The 22,254-nt window shown below is 40.5% G+C and overlaps 1 protein-coding gene across 8 annotated transcripts in view; it reads right to left on the bottom strand.

Annotated features, from left to right (window-relative positions):
- The window catches only part of AGAP1 (ArfGAP with GTPase domain, ankyrin repeat and PH domain 1), a 392,763-nt gene that overhangs the window by 76,122 nt on the left and 294,387 nt on the right, over nt 1–22,254 (bottom strand). For all 8 annotated transcript variants that reach the window (XM_076342039.1, XM_076342040.1, XM_076342041.1 and 5 more), the window contains one exon: nt 15,343–15,504. In XM_076342039.1, coding sequence (XP_076198154.1) covers nt 15,343–15,504 — 162 coding nt within the window. The remainder of the gene's footprint in view (nt 1–15,342; nt 15,505–22,254) is intronic.

The raw sequence follows: 22,254 nt of genomic DNA, 5'->3' as shown, positions 1-22,254 counted from the left end.
CTGAAGTCAATAACTTGCAGCTGAAGTTGGAATGTGCAAATCAGCATGTAAAATTTCCCAGCCCATCTTACAGGTGATGGCTGATTCTTCCAGTTGTGTAAAATCATATTAGAAATACCCACCCACGTTCCTCTGCAACTGCAGATGACACGTGACAAGAATGCACTGTGAGCCCAAGGTAACGAGTCACTGGAAATGGAAAATGTTTGATCACTTCATATTCAAAATACTTTTAATAATTTGAAAGTCAGTGTATCCCTTAACCAAACAAGATCCAAATAAAGAGTACCAAGGAAAAAAAAGTTATCATTCAATTAACACTACTGGCTGTGAGACATCTCCAGAGACTGCAGAAATATTTTAAAAAATCAGTAACGAGCAGAAAGACGTATATTAGTCACGGGGTAAGCATTGTATGATTTTCTTCACTATATCCACCTTTCTAAGCTCAGACTGCTGCGACATTCATGTGATAAACAGCATGTCTCACCATAAAATTTGAATTGCATTTTCAAAAAAAAAAGTTATTTATAACTGACCATTCACAGCCCACTGACTGGCAGCCATCCAACCAAAAAGTAATTATGTGCGCGACAATGATGATATTAAGCCCAGTGTAATAAGATTGCTTCCAATTTTAAGGTTAAGTAAATCATGAACTGTACTTTTATGTATAAATATGTTGGTTAAAGCATTCAAGTTGTCTGGAAATGGACTAGATCACTTTGGTGTTTTGTTTACCACTACAAAGTATTACCTTGGCTGAAAAGCACTGGCATTTATGACAATCACAAACCAGTCACCATCACTAACAATTTTCAAATGATGATTTAAAAACTAAAATGTCCTTTTTTTTTTTTCTTCCTCGAAATACTAGCTTGCACGATAATTGCACACCGTGCACAAAGCCACTGAAGAACCAAAAGGAGGAGCTTGGGAAAAGAGAAATAAAAGGGAGCTGAAACAGTCTTCGAGGGAGCTGCCAATTCCTTGTCAAATGAAGCAGAGTCAGAAATACTCCAGCCTAGCTTTGTAATCCATCACCACAAACTGCAGCACTTCCTCCCCAGATTAAAAAGACAGATTCAAAGCACTGGGGAAGGAGGCGCAAAGGAAGTCAAAGTCAAGTCAATACCGTATCAGTTTGAAAATCCCAATGAAGACGACACGTGTGGCAGCAGAAGCTGACAAGTGCCAAACAACCTCTTCTCGGATGTACTCTGGAAACCGGAGCCTACCAGGTGAGAATCTTACTCTATCAAACCTTTTTTTTTAAAAAAACACACAGATATTTCCCACATTTCAGCATCCCATTCAAATGGGAAACTTGCCATGATATGTCGGAGCCTCACAGGAGTTGTTGATGTCACTGCATACATCATGCTGTTAAATATGTTATGAGATGCTTGCAAGATATCTTCTGCTACTAAGGCATCTGTTCCATCACCGTCTCCTCCCAGCCTTTAGATAAATAATCCTTCAGGGAAAGCACATACTCCCATAGATGGAGTTGGTAGCAGGCTCAAACAACTGAGTCCACCACTCAAATAAAATCAACAGAGCCAAAGATGTACAATTTCTCCCCCTTAAAAGTTTACCTTTCTAAGGCCTTTACCTCCTTGATGGAGACAAATATGGAAAATTTGGAGCTGATCATGGGCCTTCTGGTTTATTACAACTTGGGCACTAAAGGCTTGGTTCAAAACCTCACCAAGCAAGCACCACCAAGGCCCCCAGCCTGAAAAACTCATGTCTCAGTGCGAGCAGCAGAAGGCTGAAGAGCACACAGCAATCCTGGCTGCTGGCACAGGGATCAAGCACACACAGGTCAGCAAATATACAGATTTAGAGAAGTTTCTCTTCCAAAGGAGAAGGAAAAAAAAGATTCCCATAGCTCTTGTGGGCTGCCTAGAAGTAATAAAACATTACTACAAAATAAAACACGTAAATCCCCCCACACTAGGATATGGAATTTCAGACAATAGCTGAACCTGAAATCATTGGAAGAAAACCCAACAGCTCTGTTTCAAAGAGCAAAAACCCACCAAGACTGCCTATTTTTTTTGCTCTTACTTCTGGTTTGGCTCCTATATGGGAAGTGAGAACTGATCTTAAAGAACAGAAGAAATTAAAAAAAAATAAAGCTGCTTTTTAAGTGGTAGGACCGGCCAGCATGGGATTAGTTTTAGGAACGAGCCCTCCCCACTCCCCCCCAATCCAATTAAAAGGGAAGCAGTAGAAGAAGGGCAGGGTCCATAAGGAAGGTTTCACTTGCAAGTTTAAGGAGCAACTGAGCTTTTGTTCAGATTTTGCCTGTTTAAGCAACCTTGTAAATTCTGTTGGACCTCGGAAGGAAGCAGTCCCACAAGGGAGACATTTAGTGGCAGAAATGCCTTCAGAAAAGGCTGAGAGCCTGCCATGTCTTTTTGCAGGACTGCTTTATTATTTCAGCCAGCAGTAGGCAGGTAGAGCAGGATTATACTGACCAGAGGAAATAAAAATCTGGGGTGCTACCAGAGTATTTTGACTGCATCTTTTCACTGCCAGTCACAGCATATTCCAAGCAGGGGAAACATAAGCTCTTCATTTGACACATGGCTAGTACAACATTGTACTTCAGCCTATTATAAAGTCCTCCTCCCATCTCTCCAAACTACACATGCATCCAAAAATTATATATTGTAGGATATTCAAATGTGAGAAACGAGATTGGTGGTACTGGAACAAGAAGCATCGCCTATGATTAAATATTTTCTTATATGGAGCTTCGAGTTCAATATGTGTGCCTTTAATGATTTCCTTCTCATTTTAGGAGGAATCTGAATTAAGAAAGATGTGACATTTTTATAGGCAAGAAATTAACAGAAGCCTAATCAGCCTCTGAGACAAGAGAATCTAAACTAAGGACCCAGCTACCAACCCTTTGCTTCTTTTAAAGCACGCAGATTTATCCTCATTATGGGATGAAAACAGCACTCGCTCTGCTTGGTAACATCATCTTCATACCACTTGCAGATAAACCGAACGCTTACTGGAACAGGTGCCAAAAAAGACATGTTCTTGCAGCCTGAAGGTTAAACTGGATTAATGTTGAAAACCTGAAAATTGATATGCTGTAATTTAACATGTGCTCAACATGTGTGCTCAGCAGCAACTGAAAATGAAATATCTTAAATATTATCAAACGTTACATCATTAAATATAAATTAGATGGAAACAGGGGAAAGCTAAAAATTGACTAGGAGTTCAGCTACTCTAAATGGCTAATACGTCCATTTTTCACCTGAAGCCCTCTCCAATACAGTTTTGCCATTAAGCAAAAACCTAAAGAAAGGTAATCAATTCCAACTAAAAAGCACTTCTCCCAGAATGACTGCACTTCAAACCCCTGGCTGACTGCCAGCCCCCCCAGACAACAGCTATCAATGTTTCTGACTATCACAGGAGCACGAGGGGCCATGCATAATTGACTAGAAGATGGGCTAAAACTGTGCCCAATCAGTGTGTGATCAAAAACGCGTGGAATATTCAGCGCCACTTGATTACATGGAGGCACGTCCTTTCGCTCTCCTCATGAAATCTCTTCAAGGTCCAGAGTACTGTAATAAGATCATTACTGTCAAGCGGTACGAATCGCAGGCAATGAGTCTTGGGATAGGAAGTCATACTTCACAAGCTCCTCTGGTCTTTTTTTTTTCCTCTCCCTCTTTTTTTTTTTGTATTTTACTGCATGTTGAGGCAGCAAGGCGACGAGGTGACAGATAATGATCACATCACTGTGTGGCAACTAGAAAGGCACTTTTAAGAAAGAGCACAGAGAAATCAGCTTAAGAGAAACTCAAACATTTTTTTTTGGCTTTTTTTCCCCTCAAAAATTAAATAGAATTAAACTGTGCAGTATTCTCCTTTCATGAATTGTGATTTAATGTCATTGAATTTAATCATTTGATAGATTTTCATATTATACCAAAGCCTATTACCTCACAGACAAATGGCCAATTTTCTCCATCTCGTGCTCACAAAAGAAACCTTTATTAATTTCTTTTTTTTTTTTTTTTGGAGTGGGGGAAGTGGTGGAAAATGTCAATGATGAGGCCTGTTCAAGTTTTCTTTTTACCTACTCCTTTCACTGGCGTTGCACACTACATATAATGCATAACATCTATCACAAGTAACCTATCTGTAAAGAGAAAGGTGGAGGGATTGAAAACAGGAGATTAAAGCACAGGGTATAAAACAAACATGCAGCAAGCTCAGCACTGAAATCTCATGCACGGCACGTGTATCTGCAGTAGAGACTTCAGATGGAAAGATACCAAGTATCTGCTCACTGAATTTGACAGCTAATTTAAGGCAACTATTTGATTAAAACTTGGCAAAACAACACAGGTTTGAAATGACTGACTGGTCAGGAGTTGGAAATAAAAAGAGGTCTACATTACTGTTATGCGGTTGTCTTGTAAATGCCCGACATCAATACCACAGAGCATCAAAACTGCAATTGCTCCAGAGCTGCATTTTTCAAATGGAGAAGGCTCCTATGATCGGACAAGAGCCTACTGCTTAAGGGGAAGGAAAAGTCAGCCTAGTTAAGAACGCCCACCTACACCTACGGCACCTACACCTATGGAAGATTAAATCCCATACCATGGTTCTCTCCACCTGGCATTTCAGTATCAAGAATGCCACCCTCTTCTCATACTAGTTGGTCACCCTTTCAAACACATACCATTTGGAGACTCCTCCTCAGGGCAAGATGAGGATGTCCAGCTCCACACTTCACAGCATGTCATGCTGCACTAACACAGACTCTCACGGGCTCTATCACCAAGCAAGAACCAGAGTTGCATAGCACTGGCCAATGCATATGTTGCTGATATTGCAACTTGTGGTCCAGGAAAAGGTTGAAACACCATACCCAGTTCACCCCGACCTACCCTTTGAAAATCATCGCATGACAAGACTAACATCCATTAGCATACAGAAATAAGACACAACACTTAAAACCATCAGTCTATCAATCTCAGCATTAATAGGTACCTTTGGAAGAACCAAAATCACAAAGGGAAGATGAGAAGAGAGGAGAGAAGAATCACCAGCTCTTCAAGAAAAACAACTTTAAATTGCTCAGGCTTTTGCACTTTGCCCGCTTTTCTTAAAGAAAAATTCCTGGGAAAAATATACGCATATTCAACAACTTATTCAGTAAAATTATTCATATGCACTGCTACCTTCCTCAGTTTTGGTTTGGACCTGCTTTAAAAAAGGTGTCACAAACATTTTGACAAAGAACCAAAATGGAAAGGGCGAAAGTATTTCTTGATCTATAAGTTGTTATTAAATCCTAAAGTCTAAAGAAGCTGCAAAAGAAAAAATCCCACCAGCATTAAAAGGGAAGGGAGGAAGTATTTGGCTGCAACTGCAAAAATGTGAAGAGTTTATCCGTGTGCAGTAAAACTAACAAATTCCCCAAACCTGTAATGCCTACCAGATACAAAAGAGAGTGTCAGACTCCTGATGCTGGGCAAATCCTGTGTATACAGACTCTTGAATTGGAATCAGCTGGAAATGTCAGCTTCACTCTCACTTCCCTGTAAGCAGACAGCATTAGGTACACCTAAATTCACAGACTTTATCAAATGAGACTTTCTACATCTCTCTTGCTAGATGCCATGCCTGGAATACCTTTATTTGGAGCACAGAGGGGAGATGACCAGTAAAGCTGTGCATCTGGGAAAGATCATCACTTGTTACACCTGGATTTAAAGGCAGATGTGGTTTCACTGCCCATTCAGGTTCTTCAGACCTGGAGCAAGGACGCTGATTACACAAGGAGTATTTTCCAATACTATGCTCAGACTGGTTCTTAGCCCTAAGAATTCATTGAGTAGCAGCATATATTCTGCAGGGCTTACCCATAATGACTAAAATGTAGGGTTCTAAAAAAAAAAAAAAAAAAAAAAGACTAGTGTGTACCTCTTGATTACAAGTTCTTTTTAGCATAATGCCAAGAGCATGTTTTATAACCCTAAGGTAGATCAGACCTATTGACACATTCCCCCTTGAATTCCAGGTTTGAGCTATACATGGCAAACCTCCACAATCAAGCCATTGTCATTAATTTCACGTTCCATATTATGAATAAAAAAAGCATGCCTGTAATCAGCTGGCATCCCATCAACCCTCCCCTCAAAATTGCCCTGCGCCTCCTAAGCAAACATCAATTTAACAAGGCATGCTGTAGAGAAGCAGAGAATACGAACAGCCACAACAGGTTGGGGCATGAGGTCCACCTAGCCTGCTATGCTTTCATCAGCAACTAGTGGGAGATGCCTACCAAAAGCAGAACAGCAACAGATACAGCAACATGTACCCTGCTATACCTTCCAGAACAGTCCATGGTTGGGGGACTTCCTGGGAGAGGTTGTAATCTTTAAGAGACCCTCACGGATTCTTCTTCTTCTTCATATTTGTCTAATCTAGTGCTTCTGTTTTAGCTGCTTAAGGTCTTCTGAAAGGAATTACTTAGGACTTCCACTCTTTAAAGGCAGCTTCTTCCCAAGGTACATCTGTAGTGCAGTTCCAATAAGCTGATGAGTCCAACTACACAGAAAGCTGAGGACAAGGCATCCTTCAAAAACTAAGTCTTCCTTCTACACCAGAATAGCCTGTTCATTTAAATTGTGACACCTTGACTCAAGAGTTCGGTTATGTGGTGAACAGAACTAAGTTATACTTAACAAAATGACCTTATTTTAGACTTTTCATTTACTATAGCTTTATAATACATAGTAATCTCATTTTATTTTTAAGATATTCTTATTTAGGTATATAGATTCATAATGAAATTGCACAGTCTTAGGCTCTGGAAAAACTGGCAAGGAACTTTTAAAGTAGACACTCTTACTTAAGTAACAAAACGGAACTAACTTCTCTAGCAGGATTAATATCTTACAAGTACTTCTTGCTATCTCGTAAACATCATCTTGTGAACATCAGGAACCTTTTTCATAATTAAGGTCTCTGTCTCAGGCTGACAGCATAGTCCTAAGGACACTAATTACCTGAAGCCAGTAAAACGCTAAGGTGTCACTTGTTTTCATTCAATTACAAAGCTACTTAAAACTTCCTCCTTTTCCAAAAAATCAGGCCAAATCACAGTGCAGCACTTGTACTAAGGATACACAGCATACCCTTCTGCAGTCACAATGCAGAGCACTTAATGTACTAAGAGTGGGACTGCTTTTCAGAGAAATGTAGGAAAAAAAAAAGTGGTATCTTTCTCTAGCTATCCAGATGTGCTGGCGTGTACAACCACCACCAATTCATCCTGGAACTCATCCTTTCCAGAATCTCCTTTCCTCCTGACCACCTCTGCAATGCTTTTCCTTTCAACCATGTAGGCAGAACCAGCAGCCTCTTCCGACCCTGAGCTAACAGTGGTTTTAAAGAGAAGAAGGAATCTTTCAACTTGTTTAGCCTGCAATGAAGTAGGTTAAAACAATAGATGAGCTTCACCTCCCTTGTCTTTCACTCCTCAGCATCAACATAAATACCTTTCAGCAGCAAACCTTTCATGTCAGATAGGCTGTGACGACTGAGGCTGAAGGTTTCCCAACAAGTGACCTTTATGCCGTGGTTGAAAGTAAGTCTCTGAAGATTCGGTCTAGATTTTATTAATTTCTGCCCTCCTGTTTCTCAGGTGTACAGCAATCGGCCAGTACTGTATCTCCTACGAAGCAGCGAATGAAGTTACTGATGATCAGTGGAATTACAACCAAAGAGTGTTTTGACACTGAATAGGTGGATAACCTCTGAGACACTTGCAGTACGCTTAAATCAAAACAAGCATTTGGCATTAGACAACAAACATGGTCACATACTGTTGATTTTTTTTTTTTACATTCTCGTGCAGACAGAAAAAATACAGCTAGATATTTTGCTCATTTTTGTTTCATTTTTAATGCCAACTAAGATCTGGTTTTGTTTGTTTGGGTTTTTTTAAGAAATTTTTACCTACAAAGCAGCTAGAGCAGAGAATAGTTGGATCAGGAAAGGCCTACAACTCTTCCGCAATAATCCACAAAATAAGGATGCATATACTTATCAACCACACTCCTAAAATCTTATTAAAACCAAGCTTGTTAAACTCTAGGTCGATTGAAGATTAGCAAAGCAGAACTTGGGGTATTTTTGTGTGTGCAGTATGAAATCCAGCAAAATGCTATTTGCTGAAATTTCTGACACATTTAATGCACAAGAGGACTACACAAATGACACTATGATCAACAAATTGTACATGAACAGAATTCAGCAGTAACCCTAAATGAATTACAAAACTATTAAAAAAACCCCCAAACACACACCTTCCTGGCTATCTGTTTATAATGCAAACCCTTCCAAATAAATGCTTCTTTTCTTCATTCAACATTGCAGTCAGAACGTCACTTTTGTACCAATCTCACGTTAAATACTGCACAACATTTTTTAGAACTATGGAACATTTACTTTCTAAAACTTGAGGCACTTAAGAGACCAGAAATAGAAACAAAACCTGCTCTCACTAAACTATCCATCACAAGATGCACAGAAATACTGCACAACAGGATGGAAACACACTCCTCTTCTGTATGACACGGGTCTGCATTTGGGTTTTAAATTTTTTTTTTTTTTTTTTTTTTTTTTAGAGGGGAAAAAGCTTATTAAGATATCTCTCATAATTTTTATCACTGGGACACTGCTTCTGCCGCAACGCAAGCGGTGGCTGAGCATGCTAGCTTGGGTCAGTGGGTTCCCCATGTGTTGTAAAGCAATAACGTAAAGTCTGGGGATAAATCAGCAGGGGAAACCAGTTGTTCCTTATGTCCATGGCCAATTTTTTTTTTTTTGCAGTTATAATTAACTGATTTATCCCCAGACTTTACGTTATTGCTTTACCACATGTGGGGAACCCCCTGCCCCAAGCTAGCGTGGCTCAGCCCCCACATGCATCGTGGCAGCAGCAGCGTCCCAGTGCACGCTACACACACAGGTAGGGTGCTGGGATGGGCTTTGCAGCTGGCATGGGGCTAGATGGATGAACAGCTTCTAAATGAATTAGGTTAAATTAACTCTGGTATGTACACACATAGGCCACGGGAATATGATGAAAACTCTTCCCTAATGCCAGCACTAGTGCTTTATTTCATTTTCTCATGTTCACCCATCTCATAGTATCAAAAACCTGCCTTCTTACTGAAATAAAAAATACTTTTCCAATAACGCCTCCATATCTACTCCTACTACACAGTAGGTTGTAAATACTGACAGTTGATTTATAGGGACTAGGTAAAATAACTAGGATGACAAGATTACCAGGAACAACTTCTGTGGAGTTCCTACATGGGCAACATCTGTTTGCCTGTACAACCACAGTAATATACTTAATTATCCTATAACGGACTGGAAAGAGCTTTTACTTGAAGAAGTTTTGGTGGCAGCTTAGTTCTGTGCATTACTTCAAGCAACACAACCCATACAGGGATTGTGACATCTAATAGATTTGATTCCAAAGGTTACAAACTCTTTTAATAGGTGAGTAGTTTTGTCCTTGCTGCAGCTGCAGGTCAAGATATTAGATTTCACATCTTCTGTGCAGAGAAAAGGGAGTGACGATGCTGTGACTTTTTGTGCTGGAAAGGTTTCTGAACATGCTGTCCTCTGACAATGTCAGAAGGTTTCTTCCAGACCATAAAAAGCCAAAAAAAAAATTTTTAAAAAGAGCACCAAGTAAAAATATATTCCTTTATCATGGTGCTTAATTTAATGTATTACAAATAAGCATTAGCATTAACAATGTCAAGTCCATCTCTCAAATGAAGAATCTACTCTCCCACAAACACTATAGCTCATTGTTTGCATCTGTTTCATTAAACAGGTCTCAGATGCGTTTCCATTAAATTTCCAAAATTCCCAATTAACTTTTAGATTTTTTTTATATACATGGTTAGAGACATTTCCTTTTTTTTTTTAGTTCAGTCTGGCCACAGCATACTTACTAGAACTATGCACCTAAGGAAACGTATGTTAAAATTGTCTGGAGAAGACTATGCACAGAGCCATGTACACAGCCAAGCATGTTTAAATCATTTCAGCACCTAATGCCAGCAGGTAAATCACGGGGATGCTAAGGAAAGCTTAGGGTGAGAAGCTGCAGGTAAAATGCACGCATTTTCATGCATCATATACTGCATTTCAGTTAACAGCTATATTGCTTCCAATTTACACAAAGTATCAAATTTTCAGCTGTTAGCATTGCTCTCTGGAGTCTGTGTAAGAACTGCATTTCCCTAATTTGCTATGTCATTCTGGTCTTGGGATGGCTGAAAGGGGCCAAGAAGTCTTTGGAATAAACTGGCACCTCCCTTGGCTTTTTGTACCTTGTCCCACACTCCTGGATTCAAGTCCCTACGCAGCTGAGAAACCAGACTGAAAGCAGTGAAATTTTTGCTTATTCCTAAAAGAACGAATGAGAAGTCTGACTAAACCCTGTTTTTCCATCCACAGAAAACAAATGAACGTATTTTCATTTCAAACTTCACTATAGCTCATCTTCAACGCTCCCTGAGATTCAGAAGAATGACTTCAGTATTATAAAACATGCATGTGAAGAACACAAGCTTTTGAAAGACCTTTACCAGTTCACCCCAGGAAAATAAGAAAAATACAATTTCTCAGTAAACTGGGGTTAATCCTTAGCTACAAGCCAGAAAGCGTACAGCTAGAGTTGGGGGCTAGACTGCATAGATCAGAAAAGCACAGGGAAAAGCACTGACTTTACAAGGGGCAGAGAACAAGTATCTTTGTGTTAAGAAAACAGTTCTAAAAAGAAACATAAAAGGTCCTTCCTTGTCCTTCAAAAGTTCTTTAGAAACCAGCAATGAAGAAGAACGTAGAACATGGATTTACAGAGAAAACACAGAGTTTGGAAAGTCTACCAAGTAGCTAATCACATTTACTACTCTCTGATCAATTCCTGTTTCTCAGCTCTATCTGCGTGAATGGGAACACAGAGCTATGCTTGTTTTGCCTATGCTGCTGAGAGAGAAGATAAATTAACAGTGCTCTGCCTGCAGCTGCCTTGCGTCTCCCTGACTGAAGGAGTGGATTCACCCATCTACCTGGACACAATCAGACTGGCCCTACAGCAGACAGCAACGTTGGCCCTGTTGGCCAGAGCTCTTAGTCAATGAAGCACTTGCAGAGCATGGATGACCTAGATTTGATGCTGAAATATGGCCATATCTTGGGCTTTCTATAGCTCCTAAAATCTCAGAGATGGATTGAGGGCAGGCAGGTTCAAGCTGGCGTAGCCATGAAGTTTTAAAACTGCCTAACAAGAGTAAGAAAAATAAACATTGGGAAAGGTCTTTCTGTGAAGAGTATTTCCAAGAAAGCTTTTTAATTTTTCTACTTGTTTTCAAGCTGAAAAACCCTCCTATTATCACTAGCTATTCCAGTAACTGCAGCAGCACAAGGGTACCAAAACAGACCAGGCTCTGAGCAGCTATTCCTCTTTGAAACACAGCACCGTATAATCCTGCTCTGAGCAAGTTTAGACAGCATGGTAGGAAAAACACTGCTGGTTGCTGGCATCTTGCCTAATGTAAGCATTCCTGCTGTTACCCTCAAAAACACTGAGAAATTTTTTCAGTGACAAGTTCTATGTAGAGAACTAAAAAACTTGTCTCTGGGTTTCATTGCACTGGAAAAATTTCACAAGAATCTGATCTTCCAAAATAGGAACTGAATTTTAATTTTCATCCAACTGCAGCACAGTTGCTTTAGTATTTTTGTTGCTGCAACCATTGTCTCAGAAAACCTGTAGAAAGACAAACCAAGTAAGATGAAAGAATCAATCCCAGAAAGAGAGGGCTGTGCATGTGCAGATAGTGTGGAGAAAGAAGAATCAGCATGACCTTTATGGACAGGCATAAAAGAGATGAGCATCAGTCCTTGGAATTAGTGAATCACCCTGGGCTCACTAGTGTCCATCATCGTGATATCTGAATACTTGGGCAGAGGTCAGTGATCAAAGCAGGCACGTTCAAGGAGAAAAGAAGACAGCAAAGTGCAGTAAAAATGGTAGAGTTTGCTGAAGACCAGATTTAAACCTCATTGAACACCTAAGCTTTACTACAGACAAAAATGAAGGAACCCGGAATTTCTGTTTGAAAGCTGACACTTGAAACGTGCCTGGACCCAAAGGAAGGCAACATAAAATCTAGAATTACCCAAATCATTTAACTCTGATCTATTGTAACTGTCTGAGAATAGCTACTGCAGGAGGATCCTCCTCCTCCTTTTCACAGTGAACTCAGGATTTCTAGAAGGAGGGAAGATATGGTTCTCCCACGATTACCACCACAGTATTCTGTACCCTGTGTTCAATAAGTCACCTGCCGTATCTCAAACACTTGATCAAAGTTGCCAAGGCAAAGCATGCATCTCAGAACATCTTCCTTTTACTGTTTAATTCGGATTTGTGGTCTTCAAAACTGCAGTAACCCAGATGAAGACCTCTGAGGGTTTAAATCTATGCTTACTGCAAGTGTGGAGGAAGAAAAATTAAAAAGGAAATCTTTTAGGTCATTGGACAGATTTGTAGCCAAGCATTGGAGAACAGGGAAATAAGCCTTTTCCGGAGAAAAGGCTGAATTACTGAACTGAAAACTGCTTTGAATCACAATGCAGACTTGAAAACGCTACATCCTGTGACATGGAGAAAAACCTGTAACAGCCCAAAGCATATCAGACAGCCCCCGCCCGCCACCAGCTGGCTTGTGACATAGGTTGGCCCAGGACCGGAGTTACTGCCATCATTCAGCATCACAGCAAGCTCAGAGAGATGAACGTTACCTGTCTGCTCAACCATAAAGCATACCAAACGTGCCTTTTGGCTTGCACCAACGTGAGTACCAGAAAATACAGACAAAGGTTGCAAGTGCCCACATGCCAGGATCTGGAAAAAAGCAACCCCCACCCTTTCTTAAGTCTTTCTAGAAAGTACTTCATGGGAATCTACAATCATTATTGATTTTTCTGAGATGTCCTTCTTCTAAAAGCACAGGGAACTCGAGCACACTTCACTGCTTTCTCCTTCAGCTACCGCTGACAGACGAGGCTGACTGTCCTAACTGTCAGGGATCTCCTCCCAACCTTGCTACGGATTCAAGGGCCAGTAAGATTCGTTATCTGCTGAAGGATGCCCCGAGTTCCTCTCACACATGGCAAGAATGCTGTGTAAAAAGTTGCAATTCTGTTCTTGTGGCCAATCTCTGTTTTTCACTGGGTTGTGCTTTAAAAGAGATGTTATAAAAATAAATAATTTAGCAAGCACTGTGGCCCACCCACAACAGACAACTGTGAGCCCCGAGCCAGAAAAGAGTGCCCATCTCGGAAGACATGTAAGAAGAGGCAGGTCAAAGAAAGCTGATGGGCTAATGTAGGGCTAATGTAATGTTTTTACACCTGTAAAAGCAGGTGTCAGCACTCACTGCTACTTTTAAGGCTCCTTTTGTATCACTTGGTGCTGCTAGCCAGCCAGTTCTTGCCCTTCTGGAAGCGTATTTATCCCATGTATACGAAAGAGGACAGTTTTGTAAAGCTATTGCAAAAGGATTTCAGATTAGCATGTTATGATGCTGGAAGACAAGGAGAAGAGCAAGAGAAAACAGAGAAGGATGAAGGAGCACGTATTCCCCCCACTCCAATCAGAGCAGGGATTTCAGAGGCAAGATGCACAACTGCAAATCCCCCATTGCTTGCTGCGGGTCAGAAGTCTGCACCCACAGACTGGGACCACACAGGCTCCAGCTCCAGTGACTTGTGAAAATAATCTGCCCAGGAGAAAGAAAACATACATGTATTAACTACTTAGAAAGACATTTTCAAAGGCTTTTGATATCCAGCTGGTCTTGATTCATATTGACTTCAACAAAATAGCCTTGGACCAATGGTGAGTGCTCTGAAAAATCCCCTCTATAATTTGCCATTGAGGTACGAAAACAAGTGCTGTAAAAGGGTTTGTTAAAAAAAAAAAGATGATGTCAAATTAAAAACGAAAGGTTAAAATAAAATTTGGCTTCAGGCCATAAATTAGGGGGAAACTAACAGTAAAGATAGTTAAACGACTGGAAAGAGAAAGCAACAGGAGCTATTATGAAAAAAAGCTGATGGCTTTTAAAAAAGGATTTGTATAGATAGCTGGGGAAATAAATTCCATATGTGATAGAAGTGCAATTGAGAAATTAAATAAATGGAAAATACAGATAACTAAGTAGTAGTTAACATGCCCCTTCTCAGTTGTATACTATTATCACATCTATTTTTAATGTCTCTTCAGCTGTCCGCAATTGTCATCTTTTTTTCAGAACTTGTTCCAATGCTCTTTGATACCGAATTAGCTGATTTTTACTCTCCAATGCTTACAACCGCATCTTTTTCTTACTCAACACTCCCCTTTTCCGACAATGTTATTCCATTGTCTCCGTTTTTCATCTCTCCTTATATGTTGACTCCCCAGTTTCTGAGCTTTCCAACTACCCTTGTTCATCTTTTTTCTGGAGCTCTTTTGGTTGAATCCTAGCATGTTTCTTTTCTTCTTTTCTAAAGATACAAGCATGTTTTATATCGTATCTGGCTACTGTACACATTGTTACCCCTTCAGAAGGGCATTGAACAGCTATAGCAGTGCTCGCGGTGGAAATAGTAAGCTAAACTAAGAGAAAAAAAGAAGTTCTTTTTGGCTTTTGCTTTCTGGTTCTTAAAAAAGAACCCAAACATTTAAACTCTCCCCTTTTCCTTTTTATCTTCAAATAACACAATCTTTCCATGGGCAGCTGAATATTCAAACAATAACAGGCATCAGAAGCGTTTGCAATTCTAGAGCTCAGGATGTGTCTAAGCAGAAGAGATAACACGAGATTTAATAATACTGAAAAAATACACAAGTTCTAACGTGATGTATGGGCTACTGAGTGAACCTGACTTTTTCTTTTTAACCTTACAAGCATGCCTGTACCTTACCTTTATGGCTAATGATGCTTCATATTAACTTGGGACACTTTTTTATTTATTAAAAAAATCAGGTCCAAACATGCTTCAGACAGTCAAATTCACCATTGTGTGATGCCTCAGATCATTCAGCTTCATCGTTAAAAGATCAGTCTTTAATTTCTCTACTTCAGTACAATTCTCTTTACCTTTTGTATGCAAAGCCAATGGCATAGTTGAGTTGTACTTAACAATGCTCTTTGGAATGGTATTTTCAAAATTCAGACTTCCACCACAGAGTAAGCTTACCTTCAGCTGTGCCTGAGATACCATCAGCTTTGAAATTGCTCGTGCTTTTCTTCCTGCGGTGTTTCTTTCTGTTGGCGTGAGGTGAAGGAGGTGGATCGAGTTTGGGGCTCGTCGTACTGGATATACTTGGGCTTGAACACACAGAATCTCCTAACCCGGTATCTGCAGTTTGGGGGGAAAAAAGAAAAAGAAGGAAAAATAAAAAATACTGTATAATTTAAATTAATGATTGCTAGGATCCAAGATATAGAATCCAAGAATCCCTTGCTTTCTGTTAGCAGCTAACTTCTTGAGCTCATTGACTTCCAAAGGCTACAGGAGAGTCTCCTAACAATATCCATTACTTTTTCAAAAAGGTACAAAATAGCAACTCGGCTGAAGTTCTGATTCAAGTCCTATTAAATCAACAGGACTCTGCATCAATTTTAGAAGCAGGCCAGCTGGAATGCACAAAAACCAATGGGAAATCACTTTATTACTTCCAATTGCTCTTTCTTACAAAGATCTTACTGATCCTCAAATTAATTCGTGTAACGCCAGGACATTTTAATACATAACAGAACAGAGATAAACCAATGTCCTCTGAACACTGTCTGCTTTCATTAATATTAGAGACAGACACACATAGAAAAGGTGGTAATGGCAATAAAGGTGGGAAAACAAGGTGCGCATGCCTGGTACAATTAATATTGTGTGATAATGGGTCACTCAGTATCTGCTCCCAATGAAAAAAAATAAACCCATGTTCATCATGTTTAGTTTCCCACTGTATTAGCTATGTAGCATAACATGCAACAATTTTAAGAACTAATGACAGAGTCATTTTCTCCCCTCTCCCACCAATTAGCTTGCTCAACCAAAATTAAAGGTCGATGACGCCCCTCTCTCTTAAGGAGACACCCACAGTCTCTTCCCTGGTCCATGTAACAGCTGGTAATAAGTGAACGCCTTCTCTTTGAGTAGTTCTTCTCTTTTTCAGTCAAGAAACATCTAACAGCAATATTTAACAGAAGTCTAGGAAATGAAGACATACTTGAAATTTAGCTCTCCATCTGGGTCCTTTCGCATAGCAAATACTCAAGCAACCTTAATCCAGTATTTTTCCCCAAGGTTGGTAATATGATTTTAGTTTAATTGCAACCAATCTTTTGGCTATGATTAGTGCTAAATGCATTTTTATTTTGTTGGTTTGGTTTTGGTTTTAATTATAAAATTTAACATAACATCCTACACTTTACTTAAAGTGCTTGCTATTATTTAAAGTGAAGCTGTTCCCAGAACCCTGGTTAGATACCATATTGCACTTACATGCAATACCAGGATTGCACTTAAGAAAGTGAACTCATATGTTCGAAAAATATCAAGCCAAAGACTATTTAAAAAGTAATTTTTGATTGTTTTGAGTAGTTAAGTCCCCATACAACTGCCTATTTGACAAAGAAACACTTACTTTGTTTTTTTTCTAATAAAGTTTACTTACTAATTACCTTCTAAGCACAGTTGTGCTGCAAGTTATTAGTGGGGGATAAATTATGTAGCTAATCGCCTGGCAATAGAGACCAAATCAAACGTAAGCTTTATATTAAGGATTTTTGTTCTTTTCCTTATGCATCTATCCTGGCAAGGGTTTGCCGTCTCTCCAGGTGAAGAGGAAGGCAAACCCTGATGAGAATCCATGCCAGTGCTCAGCATGTTCTTCGCAAAGGGGACACGGATACTTTTGGCTCCTTGACACTGAGAGAAGATACAAAAGACGATGCCAGCAATACAAAGGCATGACTACGGATGCAAGGTGGTTACTGCTAGTCCTAAATATTGACCTCCAGTTTGAGACTTGAGAAGGTTTCATACGTCGGGTACTTAAGGAAAAAAAACCCGACACAAAAAAACCTCCTTTGCAGCAATGACATGAAAATTGCTCTGCTGAGACAGGCCAGCTGCAGAGCCAGGCACTGCAAGGAAGGGGCCCAGCTGTGGCAGCAAGTTCTGCCACGTGGCACCAAAAATATATCTTGTTGATTTTCATTTGCTTGCTAAAAACCAGAAAATTCATAAATATCATGGAAAAATCCCAGAGAGCACACCAGCCAGGAAGGCTTGCTCATATCTAACATAATTTCTCAAAACACTTCACTTTTTCCCCTCAGAAAATATGAGGCAAGTAGCACATGGACAGGCCTCATTCTCAGCTTTCACTTTAAAAAGAATTATCCCATTTTGCTCAAGGGTAGGGGAAAAAAAAAAAATCCAGGAAAAAAACCAGCTCTACCACCCTCTCCCATGCCTTTCAAAAAGCTCCTTTCCAAATATTCGCGATGCTGAGAAGTGTGCCGAAGCACTCTGGTCCCTGAGGCAGGCGTACGAGGGCTGCATTCATCGCCACGTGTGACTCCATCAACCACGATGCCCTGGACTCGTAAAATGGTGAAGAAACCACACCCTGACGCAAAACCACAGAATATATTTTTCAGCAGGATCTTTGTTAAAAAAATATTAACGCAGATCTGTACACTTACTGCAGCTTAGTCTAATTTCTAGGCTATAAATTGCACCAACAAAACCTGCTTGTGAGCTCTGAAAAATGGGGATGCATATACATGTACAGTCCGACTACTTGCATTGGAAAGCTGAAGAATTAACCTCCTATGGTAAATCCTTGTGATCCGCAGCCCTTTCCAGGTAATAACCTGCTGTCCTTGGGTCAAACGGCTCTGAAGCGAAGAGCCCGAAGCTTTCCCTCCCCCTCAACCAGAAAAGAAACACGAGTCGCTCGTAAACGGGTACCGAGCTGATATTGTTGGTGTATTAATGCCCCATATTCCCGGTTTCAGAGACCACCCTTTGAAGATGGAAGTTATTTAACATTCTACTGGTTTAAAATATGAGCAATCAAAAGGCGCTAGGCTTACACGCTGTGCTTTCCCATTTCCCACTACTTCTCTTGCCTGACAAGGTATTCTTCAAATTGAAAAGAGGGCTCCTGAAAGCCCGGCTTCGGAAAACTGCAAATGAGTTCAGGCTTCAGCCCGCTGAATGCAATTTCATACTCCTGACTGAATACAAATAATGCATTTTATTTTGTATCAATTACCACGCCTGAGAACAGACGACCACTGCTGGCACTATTAGATACTAAAAAAAAAAAAAAAAAAAAAAAAAGGCAAGGAAAAAGGCACGCCAAATTAAAAAAGCAAGCGCCTCATTACTCCACATCTAAACCAGCTTTGACAGAGGCACTGGAACTCATAAGACGCGTTTCACTGGGTTGGGATGGGCTGTTTTGCAGCCATCCCGCGCGTTCAATGTCAGCCATTAGTTCTTCCCAATCGGGCATCAATGTTCAACGCACACCCGAAAAAATATATAATACTAGTAATAATAATAACAATCTGCAGCCTCTCCGAGCTTCAATACTTGAAGTATGAGTCAAAGAAGCAGTTTCACTTTTCACTCGGGAAGCTGACAAGCATGACTAGAGGGGGAATAAAATAACATTCAGTTCGCATAAATATCAAGCGGGCTGCTTGAGACTGATGGGCCAGGAATGTATTCTTAGCCATCATTCTGGCAGACAGGCCCAAGGACACTCATAACTTATTTTACAATCATTTAGTTTCAGCTCAAGTGGAAAACGTGACAACTTATCTCTGCTGACAAGATGCCATATCGAACCTTACAATTAACTCTCCCACGATTATCTGCCCAGCCCATCATTAGCTTTGCAGTTTTTGATGGACTGTAGGGACAGCTTTCCTTGATGATGGTCATCATTTGCAGGGTGTATACTACATTATACAACATTACGGACAAAATTCTCCCCTTGCCATGTAGCTGGGGTTGTCCTGACCAGCACATCCTCTGTTCTGCAACTGCCAGGCCACGTTTCTAAGTGATGTGCAGCAACACGCTGCTGAAAAACATCTCCAAAATGGAGCATCACCATGCTCCAGCCTACACCTGCTGCCAACTGCAACGTATGGAAGCAAGCTGTAATTGCCCATGCCCTCTCCCAACAAACAGCCATCCTTCCTCCCTGCCATCTCTCCCCAGTGCAGTTATTAACTCCTCTCAGCTGTAAGTGAGAGCTGACACGAGCCACGTCCTTGCAGTTTACCTCTGCATGCTCACCACGTGTTAAGGAGGACGCCATGAATTTCACATGCGTGTTTGGCGATTTTCCGTACCGACGAGAAAACGTGTTTCTCATTGAAAGGTGAGTTTCTAGCTTTGCAGGGTTGTGAAATAATGCCAAGCTTATACCAAGGGATAGGACAGTTTCTGTGCAAACCAGTATGACAAAGTATAGGTGCTCATTCCAGAAAAAGCAGTAAAATAGTCAATCCAGAGTATATAGAGGGTAAGTTTACATCTATGCAAGTTATTTGAGGCCATTTGAAAGTATGCAGTAGCTCACTCCATGCCCAGGAGCAACAAGTGACAATTGGTAACCAAACCTGTTCAGTTATCAAGAGATGGGATATTAAAAAACCCAACCACTCTGTTGTTAGCATGGTGATTTTTCTCTATAGGTGCATGACACGTGGGATAAGACAAAGATTCTGCTTGTTCAAATCTGACTGTTGTTTGCTAGAAATTACAAAACCAAAAAAAAGAAGCCAATGCAGCTTTTATTCCACAAAGCAAGTCCCATGCCTGCCTCTCTCCTAAATGCATTTTGTAATTACAGTCATAAGAGAAACTCCTTTCAATTATGACAAATTCTGGTAGGAGAAATGAGAGGCAGAAGGGAAGAACTATGTTGCCTACAACAACAACCCAGAACTATGAGATGGAACATTAAATGAAAAAAGAAACCAACCAATCCTTCTCAGAAGAGTCTCAAGGGCTGTGCTGTTGTGCTGCGCTTTATTTGCCATTTGAAACACATTTGATATCCTCTCGCAGTATTATACAATGTTTGTAAAAGGCAACGTTCTGCACAAGTCCCACTTCTTATCTCTTTATAGTTTTATTATTTGTAAGCTGCATGCACTCCACAAATGGACCTCAAAGACAACCCCATTTGTGCCCTTTAAGGATGTCACGAGAGCCCTCCTGGATTTGAAAAGGGTAAGAAATCCAGTTCAAACCCAGCCTGTGCTTCCTCGGTACTAATACTACTTCCCCTAGGCGCAGTACAACAACTGACTTGCATCCCAAACTCCCAAGCATCTGCTCAGAGCACGTCTGAGATTCGGACTGAAGCTGTGCCTGCACAGCAGAGCTGTAGCAGATACCAACACAGGAATCAAGGAGGTGAAGAAAATGAGGGACAATAATAAGCAGGTATGAGTGCCCCAGGCCAGGGTAAAAGGGCTGGGGGTGCAAAAAGCATGAGGAAAAGAGGCAACATATAAGGTATGGGAATAGCACAGCACAAAGGCTGAGATACAAAAATCCAAGAGCAGAGCTTCATCTTTGGCCCATGGTTCCTATTCTCTCTCATACACACACAACCCTCTCTCCTGTGTAACCATCTGCAGCGGAAACAAGGATATTCTGACCTCTTCTATCTTCATGTCTTTTGATTTATTTCATATTTTTGTCAAATCACCTATTTACAAAAACTTGAAACAAACTCAACAGGTGACGCTGTTCTCCACAGACCAAAGTCGAGCTTGATCTGGTTTACATTTTTCTTGCATCTTCTTGTTAAAATTTTCCAACAGGCTTTCAAAGTGAAATTAGACTTTTTTGTCAAGCCCAGCTCCCCAATGCGGCCTTATTCTCAAGTGGTTGGAGATTGATTAATTTGGATTTTTGGTTTGTCAAAGTGACAAGAAGTCAGACGTTACAAAAGCGGGACCAGTGAATGGGATCAATTAAAGAGGAGAAGCAGCAACACAATTAATAGCACCAGGTTCAAGGGGAAAAAGAAAGCACTGATGACGAAAACAACAGCAACAGCTCTGACTGCAGCAGGAAGCTTTGCCGCGACCCAAGGAAGACTGAATCCAAAGAGGACATTTCAGAACTTTTACTATGCCATTAGTGTTGAAATGGAATAAGGCAAAGATGTCGGTAGCTGGTAGACTGAATAATAAAAAAATAGCTGGACACTTTCATCTTCTACACATGTGTTTTAAATAGAGGCGAAAAAAGCAATCCTTTTATTTAAACAGAGGAAGCAATAGACTGAAACCATCTGTAGTTGTATTTCAGACCCATTTCCCCAAGCTGAGATTTTTCTGGCTGTGAAATCCAATGCTCTACAGCTTCCCTTTACAGCTATTACCATAAATGTTCTATCAAGTTCTTTATATTCCTTCTCTGCCTCAAACCGAAGTTAAAGGGATGCTGCAATTGCACAATGACTGCAGAAGGCTGGAGTCAGGCACGGATATACAGGACTGCCATTAAAATCCTGTCAAAACTGCAGCTTGGCAGAAGTCTGCGGATGATAATAAACACTTGTGAGTGGGGGAGAAGGGGTGGCACAAGATTACAGCCTACAGGAAAAAAACAGGCAAATATTTTTAAAGTACACAGAGCTCATACCTTCAGTAGGAATTAGGCACATCCGGTCATCGTTTAGCTGAATTCAACTTGGACAGTCAAGCTATCGAGGGCTTAAATTAACCTGCTGCACTGAACGAAATTAAAAGGAAGCTCTGAGCAGAACTGGGGGATGGAGATGAAAGAGCCTCAGGAGTATTCTCTTTCCACGGCGTCTACCATTTTTCCAGCCTTGTGCCTAGAGCCTGTAAATCACAGAGCTATCCTGTCATGTACAGAAAGCCCCACTGAATGCCCAAGTTACTGCCTCCTTCCCTCTAATAGCAATTTCAATTAAATAAGAAAAACAAAGCTTCCTTCTTGACAAAAAAAGATCTCCCTGCTTTTGGAGGGTCTGGCTTTTGATATGTGGTAGCATGCCTCAAGCAAAGCAGACTGGAAGGCATGTTTGGCATG

Source organism: Aptenodytes patagonicus, chromosome 6, assembly GCF_965638725.1.
Source record: "Aptenodytes patagonicus chromosome 6, bAptPat1.pri.cur, whole genome shotgun sequence".
Lineage (NCBI taxonomy): Eukaryota > Metazoa > Chordata > Aves > Sphenisciformes > Spheniscidae > Aptenodytes > Aptenodytes patagonicus.
Note: the sequence above shows the minus strand (reverse complement) of the source record. Positions and strands in the feature narration are given on the sequence as shown.